At 48.2% G+C, this 14,941-nt stretch overlaps 1 protein-coding gene across 1 annotated transcript; it reads left to right on the forward strand.

Annotated features, from left to right (window-relative positions):
- Positions 1-12,411: 12,411 nt before the first annotated feature.
- Positions 12,412-13,797, forward strand: LOC8026859 (pseudopaline exporter CntI-like). The gene has a single exon (XM_002406295.3). The coding sequence runs from the start codon at positions 12,412-12,414 to the stop codon at positions 13,795-13,797; it is 1,386 nt and encodes a 461-aa protein (XP_002406339.3).
- The last annotated feature ends 1,144 nt before the right edge of the window (positions 13,798-14,941 follow it).

Below are 14,941 nucleotides of genomic sequence, written 5' to 3' on the forward strand. Positions count from 1 at the left end.
GTGAACGTGGTTGAAAAGACAACATCATCAAGATAACACAAGCATATGTTCCACGTTAGTCCTCCCAGCAAGGAGTCCATCATGCGCTCGAAGGTTGCAGGCGCATTACACATGCCGAAAGGCATTACGGTGAATTGATAAAGACCTTGGAATGTGATGAAAGCAGTCTTGGGTTTATCGGTATAGGCAAGCGGAATTTGCCAATAGCCACTGCGCAGGTCCATTGATGAGAAATAAGAGGAGCCTTGTAGGGTATCGAGCGTGTCATCAATTCTGGGTAGCGGATAGACATATTTTCGGGTGACTTTGTTGAGTTTGCGATAATCAACACAAAGGCGCCAGGAGCGGTCTTTCTTTTTCACTAGCACAACCGGAGAGGACCACGGGCTGGATGATGGCTCGATAACGTTTTTTTTTTAAGCATGTCATTGAATGATTCGACCCTATATGGTCTACTCTGAACGGGTGGTGAGTCACCAGTGTCAATGTGATGCTGTACAATTGGTGTGCGTGGCAGTGTATCAGTGCCGAAGTCAAACGTATCACAGTACCTCGTCAGGAGTTGAGCTAAACTTCTCTTCTGTTGTGTCGGCAGGTTCGGGTCTATCATGCTTGTGATTTGTTGAAAGAAATCGGTGGAGATCGTGGGAGCAGGACTTAATAATGTGTTAGACAGCGTTGTGAAATTGTCTTCTGTATTGGCGTTGAAGTTAGCAATACGGCTATGACGAGGAAGGATTTGGGGCTGGGACGAGGCGTTAGTGATCCATACATGAAGTTTGCCTTTTGTTACTGATGCAAGAGAATAGTGAATTATAACACCTTTTTGGACAAAAGTAGTGGCAAGTGGCTCGATAAGACTGAATGATGTTTCGAGAATCTTGCTTGGGATAAGGACAGCTGCAACGGCCGTCTTCGGTGGTAAGACCAAATCCTCTTTAAGTTGGAGGACAGCGAGAGTCGAATTGGAGGGGAGGGTGGGCATAGTCAGAATCCGTCAGGTGAAGTTCACGGCTGCCACAATTAATAAATGCGTCAGCGGACAACAAAAAGTTCCATCCTAGGATGACGTTGGCGGTGCAGCTGCTGAGCACTGTAAATATTACGGTGTGATTACTTTGACCAATGCGGGTACAATAACCAAGCGGTTGAACAAGGTCACCGTTTCCCATACGCAGCAAGTGTACGACGGTTGGAGGTGTGAGCACCCGATGCAAGTGAGAGCGAACACGCTCTGATAAACACGACTTATAAGCTCCCGTGTTGACTAACGCGTTAAATCTGTGTCCTCCAATTTCCATCGTAATAGTCGACGGGGTTACGGCAGGAGGATTTGCGGCGTATCGAGTAAGTGCAGCCTGACCCCCGGTGTCGATGCAGGCTGCTCTATTCAGTTTGACGGCGGCGTAGTCGATGGTGCGGCGTCGTTGAGGGGTGATATAGAGCGGCGACGAACTGGATAAGGGGAAAAGGATCGGCCACGGCGGTTCTGGGATGCGAAGATGGGACTCTGGAAGCGGCGGGCGGAGGGACGGTCGTTGTCTTCAGAGGTCGGTGAACGGCGTGTTGGGAAGCGAGGGGTGTGGTTCGGCTTTCCGGAAATGCGGCGCTGTCGTCAGGACCGTTAGTGCGGAGAGTACGGCTGAATGTAGAACAGTGGTAGCCAGCGTCATACAGCCGCCGACGGCAGTAGCGCAGAATGTGGCCAGGTGTATGGCAATAGTGGCATACAGGTTGCTGATCCTCGGTCCTCCAGATGTTTGCTCTGCGTCGCGGTTGCTTTCGTTGAGCTGGCGGGTGCGTAGTGAGGAACGTCTGATAGGCGCAGAGCGAGGTGACTGCGGGTGCCGCTGGAGAGTAAGCCGGTGACGTGGTCGTCAAGAGGTGCAATGCAGCACGCATCACGTTCTGGATCGCAGTTCAAAGACTTTAGAGTTCTCCGTGGGACTGCAGACCATCGTGAGCTGTCCGTAGCTGCGCCTTGAATTCGTGCAGCTCCTCTCGAATAATGGTGCGTATCAATATAGTCAGACTGTTGTCCATTGGAATGCTGTGGGCCACTTCGCGAAGGCGGTCAAAAGGGCGTTTTAAAATTCGTGCGCCGTCGAGTTCTCCGTATTTCCTGCCTCCTGCAACAAGGATGGTGACGGTTGCAGGGGACTTCGGGGCGACAATCGAGAAAAGCTTGTATGACAGTCCTTTCAGCAAATGACGGACCTTGTCGTCCGCGTCATCTGAGGGTCTACTCTCCGGCAGAGGCGTAGAACTTCCTCGATGTAAACGGTAGCGGACTGGTCTTTAATTTGGTAGCGTCGAAGCAGTTGGTCCCTGGCCTGCTGTTTCCGATGTTCTGGTTTGCCGAACCTTTCGGCAAACGGGGCCTTGAACCCATCCCAGGAGTTTATGGTGTCCTCGTGGTTGTCGAACCAACAGAGCGCCGTGGCTTTCAGAAAAAAACACGACAATGGCCCGTTTGAAGGAATCTTCCCAGTTGTGGTGACTCACCCGTTCATATTTCTTAAGCCAATCATCGATGTCCTCATCTGAAGTTCCTGAGAATGTTGGAAAATCCCGCTGGCGGTGTTTCACAGTAAGGGCAAGGGTGGTCCGCTGCGTGATGGGTCGGTTGGTGTCGTTCCCATTTTCTTCGGGCATAGTTATACTCCGTTTCACCTTATGTTGTACCGCAACGAAGGCTAGAAGCGCGAGCTCATAGTGTTGGCAGCTGCCCTTGGTGCACGAGAGCTTGTGCTGCCGAGATGTGCCCTAGAGCAAGGAGCTCGCGCTTGCAGCCTTTCCTGCTGTACAACACAAGGTGAAACAGAGTATAGTCGCACGGTTCGGCCACTGCGGAGCTCCAGGATGTTAGCGAGAGGTGAGGAAGTTGTTCGCACCTCCACTAACCTGTAAGACTTGAGAAGGGTCGATTTAATGGGTTGATTATTGACTGAACGATGGCGGTCTCGGGCGAACTGACTTCTTCATCCACTTCGTTCACTACGGTATATATATATATATATATATATATATATATATATATATATATATATATATATATATATATATATATATATATATATATATATATATATATATATATATATATATATATATATATATATATATAAAACTAAGAAGAAAAAACCCTTAGTGAAAAAAACAGCAACAACGGACGATTTAATCTTCGACGTTTCGGCCGGAGTCCGGCCTTCGTCAGGAAGACTATATATATATCTATATATATATTAACTCCAACAACCGTCTCAAGTGCGTTTTTCTGCCATTATATATATATATATATATATATATATATATATATATATATATATATATATATATATATATATATATTTATGGCAGAAAAACGCACTTGAGACGGTTGTTGGAGTTTTTAAAACCTATTATTCGTAAAGTTCGTCGACGTTTCGGCCTGAGGCAGACCTTTTTCAAGACTGGCTCAGGCCGAAACGTTGACAAACTTTACGAATAATATGTTTTAAAAACTCCAACAAGCGTCTCAAGTGCCTTTTTCTGCCGCATATACTTTTCGTCATCCTGCGCTACGTTTTCTGTCTCTATCTCTCTCTCTTTATATATATATAGAGAGAGAGAGAGAGTTCACTATATATATATATATATAGAGAGAGAGAGAGAGAGAGAGAAATATTGAATGAAGAGGGGAGAAGGTGATTATTGAATTTATTGCATCAAAGCTAGGGAAAGGAAAAGAGAGCTGGCGAAAAATTGGGCCACGAGCGGGGATTGAGCCCTCAACCTTCGCCTGTCCGGGGCGACGCCTTAACCGATTAGACGATCCCGGCCACTGGTTTCGGCGGACTCAATTTCTGACCAGCTCTCTGTGTACTGTTTAGTTTCAAATTCGCTTAACTTGGTAGACGACAGACAACGCACCGATCAGCGTGCGTGGTTCAATCTGCCGGCTCATCGATCACAACCAAACTCGGAAAAAGCAGCTATCGAAATCTTCGTTTTCACTTGACTGCTACACTCGTTTTCCCTCCAGTGAAACGCGGACCCTGTCGCTCTCGATCTGCTATTCTCCATCCGTATAAACAAGCCACTTATGAGCTAGCAAGTAGTCGTCACTCTACATGTGGTACTAGAGGAACAAGCACTCAAGACCTTTTTTCGTGATTCTTCCCTATCCAAGAAATCGAAAGCACGCGCCCGTGTGTTGTGGAGTAAGAGGGCTTTCAAATGCGTGATGAAACGAAACCATTTACTGAGGCTTCACCACACTAAGGAACACTGGAGTACAATTAAGTAATATTCGGACTTTTGTCAATTAACCTCGTTCGCCACCGCGCTGACAAAACGTGTCCGCGAAAGCCGCCAGAGACGGGGAGAGGCGCAAAGCGACCTGTTGCAGCTGGTTCCCCGTTTTCCCGCGAGGTGCCATTCGTTTTGCTGGAATCGCGAATACAGAAATTTTATGTATTGCCTACGTAGGAGCCACCGCAGGAAAGCGGTATGTCATAAACAACACCGGTTCGACATTTCACAAACTTGTTCGGATGTTTTTTTTTTTTTTCTTGCATTCGTTGCTTTCCCCCTTAGGATAGTTGATCTTTTTGCATAACGCAGAGAGCTTATTAGGGGTTCAAAAGACGACCGGAACGTCGTAACTTTCCGCTACTTTTTTCGAGTTATGATAGACCGCGCGGACGTAAAGGATGACGGCAGGTCTTATTTTTTGGCGTTCACAAACATTTCTTTTGGCACCTCTTAATTTTTAAGGCCCTCTGCAGCTTCAACAGTCGATTTCAGCGGAAAACCTGCTCTCACGAGCCGATCGACCTGCAGAAGGAAGCTCCTTTCCACTTTATCGGACAGAACTTTTTTTTTCTTTTTTTTTTTTTTTAGAGCATCTAGAGGCACGAAGAGGCAATACCTCTTTTTGCTAACTTGAAGTGAGCGGAATTAAAAGGAAGGCATACCTTTCTTGGAGCGGGGTTCATAAGCCTAGCACACATGGTCTTTCAAAAATTTAGTTTTAAAGAAAAAAAAAACTGAAACAAGACCCTCGAGGTCCTGTCACGAGTGAATTTTGAACCAGGAGAGCAGGACGTAAACCTGCCGGTCACTTCAGCCCCCATCTCGTCCGTAATCTCATTCCCTGAGCGGGCGGTGACAAGGTAATCATCGACGTACTTGTATATTTTAAAGAACGCTTTCACCCCCGAGATTTTCAATAATAGTTTGGCCGCAGTGTGCTAGAAAGATGTCGCGCAGAACAGGGGTTCACTCGCGAACCAATGCATATCCCCTGTTTTCGCACAGAAAACCCTCACCAAAAGTGACATATGTGTGGCCAAGATAGAAAGAAAATGTTAAATCAAACTCTCCCCACTTATCCCGCAAGAAGGCCAGTTGCCCGCTGCTCTCAATGCAATTCCTAGCAGTGTTATAAAGAACGGTATACGGAAAGGAAAAAAAGCGATCTCAACGTCTACTTAAAAGGCTTCGCATTTCCCTTTACACCCCTCTTTCAAAAATTCAATCACATTTTCTAAATTCTGAACCAAAAAAAAAATTATCCTGCAGTTTCAGACTCGACAGGTGGGTTCGGAGAGAGGACGATATCTAGACCTGGCCACGTATCTATTTCCGTGAAGGCTGGTTCATACAACCCCGATTTCTGACGCTACGTTACGTAAGCTTACGTACAAGCCACCGGGATATCAGTGCTTCATATCAAGCGTGGCTACCAATTCGAGGAGGTATACCTGGCACGCGACATTCGAGACAGGAATGTTTCGGTGACTTAGACGTAACGTAAGAAAACGGTGCTGTGTGGAGAGTTGAACCGAGGTTAACTGCTTACGTCACGTTACGACGAGCTTTGTGTCCTTGGTTGCCACGGTAACTCACCGTCCTAGCTCGTCGTTAGCGAAACATTCGTGTTTAGAATGTCGCGTGCCAGGCTATCTCCTTCAATTGGTAGCCACGCTTAATACGATACTCAGATTTTCCGGTGACTTGGACATAAGTTTTCGTAACGTAACGTAATGTAAGAAAAAGGGTCTGTGCGAAACAGCCTTTACAATTGCTCTAAAAGGTACGAAAGGTACATCCATTTTATGCTTTTTCGCCATAAAGAACATGTTCAGTAAAAAGTTTCTTACTCGAAATCACCATCCTTTCCAAAAGAGGGAGGGACAGTTGACAGCACAATGCCTTCGCCCTCGCCTTCACCTCCCTCAGAGATCTTTTTTTTTTTTTTTTACCTGCTTGAAGTTCTTAAGGAAGATTTGCTGTGCTTTTTGCGTTTTTAAAATATACAGGTATGTCGATGATTACCTTGTCCTCGCCCGCCCAGGGAATGAGCCTACGGACAAGATGGAGGCTGAAGTGATCGGCACGTTTACGTCCTGCTCTCATGGTTTAAACTTCACTCATGAAAGGACCTCGAAGGGCCTCTTACACGTTTTGGATGTAAAACTAAAATTCTTGGACGACCACCTCTGCTGGACTTATGAACCCCGCTCCAAGAAAGGTGCGTTCCTTTTTAATTCCGCTCACTCCAAGTTGGCAAAAATAGGTATTGCCTCTTCGTGCCTCGGAGCTACTCTGAAAAAAACCCTATCCCGATTAAATGGAAAGGAGCTTCCTCCTATAAGTCGATCGGCTCATGAGAGCAGGTTTTCCGCTGAAATTGATTATTGAAGCTGCAGAGTGGCTTAAAAAAATTTAGAGGTGCCGAAAGAAATGTTTGTGAACGCCAAAAATAAGACCTTCCGTCATCCTTTACATTCACGCGGTCTCTCATAACTTGAAAAAAGTAGCGGAACGTTACGACGTTCCGGTCGACTTTTCAGCCTCTAATAAGCTATCTGTGTTACGCACAAATAATCAGTGTTCCTAAGGAGGAGAGCGACGAATTCAAGAAAAAACATAAGAACAGGTTTGTGGAATGTCGAACCGGTGTTGTTTATGACATACCGCTTTCCTGCGGTAGCTGCTACCGAGGCCAAACAGGCCGCTGTCTGAACGATCGCGCCAGAGAGCCCGCTGCCTCCTTAAAACAGTCACCGCCTGGACATTTGGCTGTGCATTGCAGCCGATGTGTGTGTACACCGTTGTTCAATGCCATTGCTATCCTGGGGCGTCACAGCAAAAAAGACTACCAGGGAAATCCATGAAGCATAGGTTATAAAACAAAGGGTGTGGATACGTGTATCAGTGAACCTTCCTTGACCCTGACAGATAAAAAGTGCTTATTTTTAGATAAACACTTGGCACGTGTAAAATGACGTGGGGTGTTTCATAGTCTATTTAAGACAACGTTTTTCTAAATAAAAACTCAGTTGCGAGTGCGCCTTGTGTTGTCGTTTTCTTTACTCTGTCACAGTTTTTTGGCGTTTTTCTTTCCGTGTATAAACATACACACATACCAATGTTTAGCAGAGGACCCTGGGTTCTGCAGCGCGAGCTTTCACTCCACGTTCTCCGAGTTGGTGTGCGCTAGATCGATCACTCGGCCATCAATCCCCCCTCGTGAAAAGGGCCACAAATGCAAGTCCCTCACTTTTTATCGTGTGAACAGAAATTCGCGTAGCGCGAGTGTAAAAAACAGATCCCTAAATTATATTTAATAATATCGCTTTATGTGAGATCGCTACTGCAGTTTCATAATTTGTAGCAGTAACTTTATTCTTTTTGTTTAGACAAAGCGTACACCTCAACGCTTAGAAAAAATGTGTGTAGATACAGTGAGAAAACGGAGACTACACTAAAAGGCAAATCTATGTTAGAGATGAGGCATCATAACCGACCGGCGTCACGCGCAAGCATGTTTTATTCTTCCTCCTTTGCGCCACAAGTCTCAGGTGTTGGACGACATGATCGAGAAAAAACAAATCCCGGCAACGTCCGAAAATGGGAAATGAAAAAAGAGCAGCACCAACCTGTAGTGGTCCTTGAAGCGTGATCTGGATCCAACGTCAACAGCGGCGTACGCTTGGCGCTGCTGCGCGGGGCTGTAGCGTCCACGGCAAGCAACACAACGCACATCTGTGCTAAAGGCACACCTGATCTCTCCTACAACACTTGCACCTTCTAACAACGCTATAAGCTCCGCGACTGGGATGGTCACGCCATCTGCTACCGCCTCGCGCGTCGGAGCGCGCTTGCTCGGAGCCACGTGGGCTCCGAGATCGCGCAGCCGCTCTTTTGTGAAGCTATAGGTACGTTTATACACCAACTCATGTTTACAAACAAACCGGAGCGCCCGTAGCGCCCCTAGCGGACGCCACCGGCGCCGCGCATGCGCGATGGGGGTGTGGGCAAAAAGCTCGCCGTCGCCCATAAACAAACCATTGAAATACGATGTTGTCGGCGCCGGTGTGAGTCCCCGCGCTCTTTTTCGCGTTGGAATTGTTGATTCTACGTCCTCTTAACAATGTCTGACTACCTGTCCAGCGTCAGCGAAATTAACGAGGCTCGTTACACCGCAAAACTTCGCGTGATTAATCTGATATGCGGCGATTCATTCCGCGGGGACGCCGCAGAACGTACGCTAAAGCCTGATTCACATGATGAGATTTCGCTCGCAATTTTCAGTAGCGACGTCGTTCGGACTGCAAAAGCGTGAACCGTAGCTGAGATGGTCGACGCCGATACTGAAAATCGCAAGCAGAATCTAACCAAGTGAATCAGGCACAACAAGTCGGCGATGGCCAGTGGTAACAAGGATCAACATCTTCTTGTATCTGCTGTCGAGCCTGCTTACCAACCTTCAAACTTAAGTATTTTGAGGCCTGCACTTAATTCTTATCGCAAGTACCGGGCCCACGTTTGGTCTACGGGCCGGTGTCCTCTAAAAGAGCAGACGACAAGCAGAAACGTTTGAAAGAGCAGACGACAGTTCGAACGATCAGGCGACCTTTTGAACTTGAAGACGCACTGAACGTAGTTCGCAGGTGGTCCGTACAACTTGACGGTTTTCCGGCGTTCATTTTGGAACAAAACAAATAAATTTGATGGCCAGTAGTATCCGTGAATTTAACCCAATGCTTCCCGCCCAAGCAATCGTGGCCCGACGGCGTCTGGTTTTCCCTTTTCACTGGACATATCCGCGTTCTCGGACGAACCGAGCGCATGAAAACTGACCTTCAAACCTTTCTCGACACTCTTAGTACAGCCCCAGTCGCAGCATTTTGACGAGAAGGCAAATTTTTCCTTTCAAAATAACGCGGGAATACACGTCTCAAATGGGCACTTCCGCCCACAGCCCCGGACCGAAAGTGCGTCCGACGCGCCACCACCGCGCCGTGACGTAACAGAGATGAGTTCGTGTATACTCCAACGTAACGTCGACGGGCGTGGCGTAGCGCAGCGCGCACAGATACTAGGGAGTTTTCGTAGATCGTTCTGGCGTCTCCGCTACGTCTCCGCTACGTTATCCGCTACGCCTCCGCAACTACTGCGCATGCGCCAATCTAGCGCAGACCTTGCGGAGTTGCGGACGGGGTTGCGAAGGCGCCTTACGAAATAGCGGATCTCGAGATACGCTGGCCGTTCTATTGCGTGTCGTTTTATCTATGTTATTTTATTTATAGACGCTTTACACACGCTCCAAATTACGGCCGCCATTGCTGACCTTCTCTTGTCTTACTGAGATGCCGAGCAACTGAAACGGTAGTTGACGATCCTCTACAAAGGCCGATGCTCTAGAAAAGGACATAGTAGAATCTAATACGGCAATAACCTGGCCTGCTATGGTAATGATGAAGTGAAATAAACGAAATAAGAGGAAACAAAACTGAAGGTCAGTTATGGCGGCGTCCATGCACAGCTGCTCCAAAGCGTCTATACATATATACGCGTATAAATAAAGAACACAACGACGACGACGTTGAGAGGATGACAGACTGGGCGACGGCGGTGCCTCAATCTGAGCCCTTGTGCCTCGGAGGCGGCAGCTTCTACTTTGACTGGGCTACCTCTTTGGAGCCTGATGCTTTGACCGCAGTGGACCCCATAATGTTCCGGAGGCTCCTTCATGCACCGACCGAACGGCGTGCCAGATCCCCCAGCTCGCTTCTCACCCGCCCAACCCGCCTCCACGAAATCTGGACTTCTGCGAATCGGACTGCCATCCTCCCCAATACCAACAATCCATGTCGTCGTCATTATGCATGTATATACTCATGACATTGCGATGTTCATTAGACGCGGCACCGCGGGCCTCCATGGTACGAGCTGCTGCCTTTCCGTGGTGCCGCGGCTCTCCAGAGCCAAATAAATAAAGTCTAAAGACTAAAGACTAAATTCTTTGCTTGTGAACAGTCGGTAGCGCCTTAAAAAAAAGAACAACAGTGCTTCCCCGTTTATAGAATACAAATTCCAAAACTACACATCAGTGAAATAACATAACACCGCTTTGGCGGTTCCGAAACATCAAATACACATCCTCTACTTCCCTCCAACTATAATTTGACAATAAAAGTTGGTCCTCAAGAACTCTGAGCCGCTGCATCTTTGGAAATTGGCGGAGAACGCGTCCACGAACACAAAAGAGCGCGAGAGGACAAAGAGAGGATTAGCTTGGCCGAACTGAATCTGGCTTTAAGCGAAGCGCGATTGCCGCAAGCTGGCAAGATGTGTTACGAAGAATTTATCCAGAAAAAAGATTAACATCGTAAATTAACCATCTGCTGTGTTCGAAAGGAGGCACTCTGATAAAACAAATACGTGGTTGCAGTAATAGTATGCGTTTAATGTTTTATATAGTGGTTTTTACGACCGCTAGTGGCGCTGTCATAATCGCGGTACCGTAGTCTGCAGAGAACGGTCTACGAAACCACTTTTTTGAGTCTCCGCTATGCCTCTGTTAGCGGGTCTCGTAGCATGTAGCGGATAGCATTGCCGAAAGGCCAAAACGATCTACGAAAACTCCCTACTGATTGGTTGCAGATACCGAGTTCCTGGGCGCCAGCCAATTAAAGGCGCGCGCTCTGCGCTACGCTGCGTTCACTGCGCTCAACGTCAGAGTATAAACAGCCCTTAACGTCCATCCCAGGCTCTTGGCTCATTCACCGTCTGCCATTGTTGTGCGGTCGAGTCCGTCCGAACGCCTGCCAAGGACGGCGGCCTTGCTGGCCTGAGGTGCATGTTGCTAAAGCTAGACACATCACGTTACTAAAATGAAGTAACTAAACACGAATACTCGTTGCTCACTCAAAATGTAACCAGGTACGTTTCTCGTAACTAAAATTCAAAAGGAGCCTGTTACCTCAGCTTCAACATAACGCGGTATTTTTTTTTTTCGCTACTCGGAATATGTCATTTTTATTAAGTAGTAGCCGCTTTCAATATTTCTCGTCGTTAATAATCGTTTGCTTTTAACTCGTGCATTCTGGGATAACTGTGGCTATACTGACATACCAACTATTCAGATATATTTTATGGTTGATCTACCGTTTTTTTTTTCAATGTGCCAATTACAGCGCAAGCTGGGGTCAAAACTAGGTTCGGTAGGAGTGCGTCACCCGTTCCCTTCAGAAGTATCTAAGCAGTGTTCATCGTTACATCAGCAAAATGTAACAGAAATATATTACTCGTTTCTTCTGTTAAAATGTATGTAGGACGTTACTTACCAGAAACGTAATCAGGTACAAGTATTTTGTTACCTGTAACGGGTTAAGTACGAGTCTGGTTGAAGCGACGTAGAAGCTCGCAGATGCACATGCTCCGCTGAACAGCGAATATTTGCTTGGGTGAAACAGCGAACAAGATCTACACACAAAAGACAAGCACACAAAAAAACACGTACACTGCGCTGACTAACAACCATCGTGCTAACCACTAGAAACTCAGGTTTGTATTTCTTTCCTTTCTCTGATCATCTTCTTCTTTCAGTTAAACGAAACATCGGAAAAACTCTTGCGCGCTATTTCACCCAAACATGAACAACCAACTCGCCCAAGCCTCCGTCCTCTCAAGAATATTTACATTTTCAAAATGCATTTGCACGGGCGTGTTACTCCGGGGTCGGAAGGTTTTGCCAAGTCGCTGGCTTTGACGAGGCCAAGTCTCGTAGCAAAACATCGGCAATCGTTCTTGAGGCTTCAGGTAGGTATTAAATTTGGTCCTAACAGTAACCTTTAGAATCATTACATAAGCTACGCTTTGAGTATCGACACTTCATCCTTCTTGCGGGGGCGGCCATTTTGTTGCCTAATGCAGGGCGAGAGCTATTGATGATAGTTGCGATTCAGAGCGGCGACTTCCTTAGCTGCACTTACGATGTCGGGAAGCTCAGACGATATCGTTTTGCTTTGTCACTTCCTGTTTTAACATCTTTGAAGGACGAAAAAGCGTTTCCAGCGATCTGAGAAAAGAACTTAAGATAACTGGCATCAATTATTTTAAGCAACAAGGTGGATGATGTGTCGTTCGCGTTGTTTAATCAGACGCGACAACAGCCCATGCGCTGCTCGTGCCGACTCGACTCTGACGCTCGTTCGTGCCATTCTACATTATCACGCTCACCGAGCTCACGCTCTGCCGGTGGCATTCCACGAGCAGCAACTCCTTCGGAACGTCGCACAAAACGACCATAAAACCTTCTCCGAAGCATCCTTCCAGGACGTCATCGACCCAAACGTTATGACGTCCACAGAGTACCAGGCCGCCCACCCGCGGCTTTCCAAATCGGAGCCTGACCCAGATCTGGCGGTGTCCGCCGAGTTCCCACCGCAGGTAAAGTCCCATCCGCCTAGCTTCCGCGAGTCCATCGCGCAGCGAAGCCCCAGCGCGCTGATTGCGTACGTCAGACGCGCCAGCATCGCCACCTTCAAGCACGAACCCACCGAGACCGAAACCGACGCGTCCAAACAGGCCAAATACCATTCCCTCGTCCTCGGGATCCTGCTCTCCATCGCTTCCAGTGCCGTCCTTTCACTCGTCAACGTGATCATCAAGCGCCTGCCGGCCGTCAGCACCCTGGAGGTCCTCACCTTCATGGCGTTCGGCATCTTCATCGGCATCCTTCCAGCAGCTACCGACGACACGGAGCCCTTCGGCTCCCGCCGCGCCCAACCTCTGCTCTTTGTGCGCACGGTGCTGTCGCTGTGCGCCGCCATCCTTCGCCTGCTCAGTCTGTCTCGCCTGTCTGTGGCCGACGCGTCCATTGTGGCCAGCCTGACGCCGCTGATGGTGTCCCTGATGGCGTTCATGTTCCTCTCGGAGCCCTTCCACTGGACGCAAGGCGTGGCGGTCACCTGCTCCATCCTGGGTGTCACATTCGTGGTTAAACCGCCATTCCTGTCCGGCGGCACGTCCTTCACCATCGACCAGTACATCGGCATCGCGTACGGGCTCGGTCACACGGTGCTGAACGGCGTGACCACCGTCTGCATCCGCGCTATCAAGGGCGTGTCCAGGAAGGTAGTGGTCTTCCACTACGGCTGCTTGTCCATGCTCCTTATCTCCGTAATATCCGTAGTCACCGGCCAGATGAAGATCTTCTACGAGGGTTCCCAGATCGGCTATTTGCTGCTCATCTCGCACCTGACCTTCGCCACGCAGATGTTCTTGACCAAGGCGCTGCAGGTGGAGAGCGCCTCCGTGGTGGTCATCATCAAGACGGCGTCGGACGTCATCTTCAGCTTCCTCATGCAGGCAACGTTCCTCAGCCTTTGGCCGGACTCCTTCAGTGTCCTCGGCGGAGGTTTCGTGGTTGGAGGCGTCGCTCTCATAGGCTTCAGGAAGGTCGTCGCGGCCGCGCTGCCCGACTCGCCTGTTAGAACGCGCTTTAAATTCCTCCTCTAGCCACATTCACTCTGTTACTTTTGATTTTGGCATATGTTAATGAGCTACATAAAGCGTATTTTGAAATTATGTACCTTTATTTTTCTTACGAAAAGATTATCTGAATAGTAAATAGACTTTCCACTGACCCGCGATGTCGTGTTTTGAGGTCCTGATAAACCTGAAACTGGGAGGTTATAATGCTTGCACGTGGTGAAATTTCTTGAACAAACTGCAAATTCAAGAATAAACTGAAAATCTGGTAAAATTAAAGACCCTCGATGTGTTGGTTATTTTTGCAAGCAGCGTAAAATGCGCAAGTGCTCGAGGCCCGTGTCTTGAGAGGCCCTTGGAAGCAAATGGCGGCGCAGCACCGAAATGAGCGGCACTTTGAAGCGAATGGCGGCGGAGCACCCGCTCGTGGCACGTGTTCCGGGTTTGCACAACACTGGTTGGTGGCACTTGGGAGCGCAAATTTCATCGAGAGAATTTAGGTAGAACGATCTCGGGGCTGCTTGCTACTCTCAACTTTCAGCTTTAGTGGAACTGTGGTGTGAGAATCCCGCACCCTATAGCTCCTCGATGATCGATTTCAGAATGAAGGTGCTTGCTTTCACTTTTCTGACGTGGAAGTATGAAGTAAGTATAGGTCATTATATGGCTCTGATTTCACAAAACTAGTATAGACCTCTTGCAAAATCGAAACGATACTTGCATCGTAGCGCCGTGCAAAGCATGGTTACCCACGGCCTCCGAACATTTTCGCGCGCTGGCTGTGCTCCTCAGGCCCATTGCATTCCCGCGGCATATACTGTTACTGTATACTGTTACTGCGGGCGCTTGGTGGCGCTCGCAACCACACCCAACTAAAGCCCCTCGATGTGTTTGCGCTCGTCTTGCAAGTAGCGTCAAATGCGCGAGTGCACGAGGCCGATGTCCCCAGCGGCCCTTGGAAGCAAATGGCGGCGCAGCACTGAAATGAACGGGCCTTGGAAGCGAATGGCGGCGGAGCACCCGCTCATCGCACGTGTCTCGAGCGCTTCCACAACAATGGTTGGCGGTACTTGTAAAAAACGCTTTTATCAAGGGGCTTTACACCCAACTAAACCAACAACACAAAGAAGTGGCCGCGAATCATCATCATCACTATTACCGTCGATCTATG

This window comes from Ixodes scapularis, unplaced genomic scaffold, assembly GCF_016920785.2.
Source record: "Ixodes scapularis isolate PalLabHiFi unplaced genomic scaffold, ASM1692078v2 PGA_scaffold1__304_contigs__length_218370807, whole genome shotgun sequence".
NCBI classification, from domain to species: Eukaryota; Metazoa; Arthropoda; class Arachnida; order Ixodida; family Ixodidae; genus Ixodes; species Ixodes scapularis.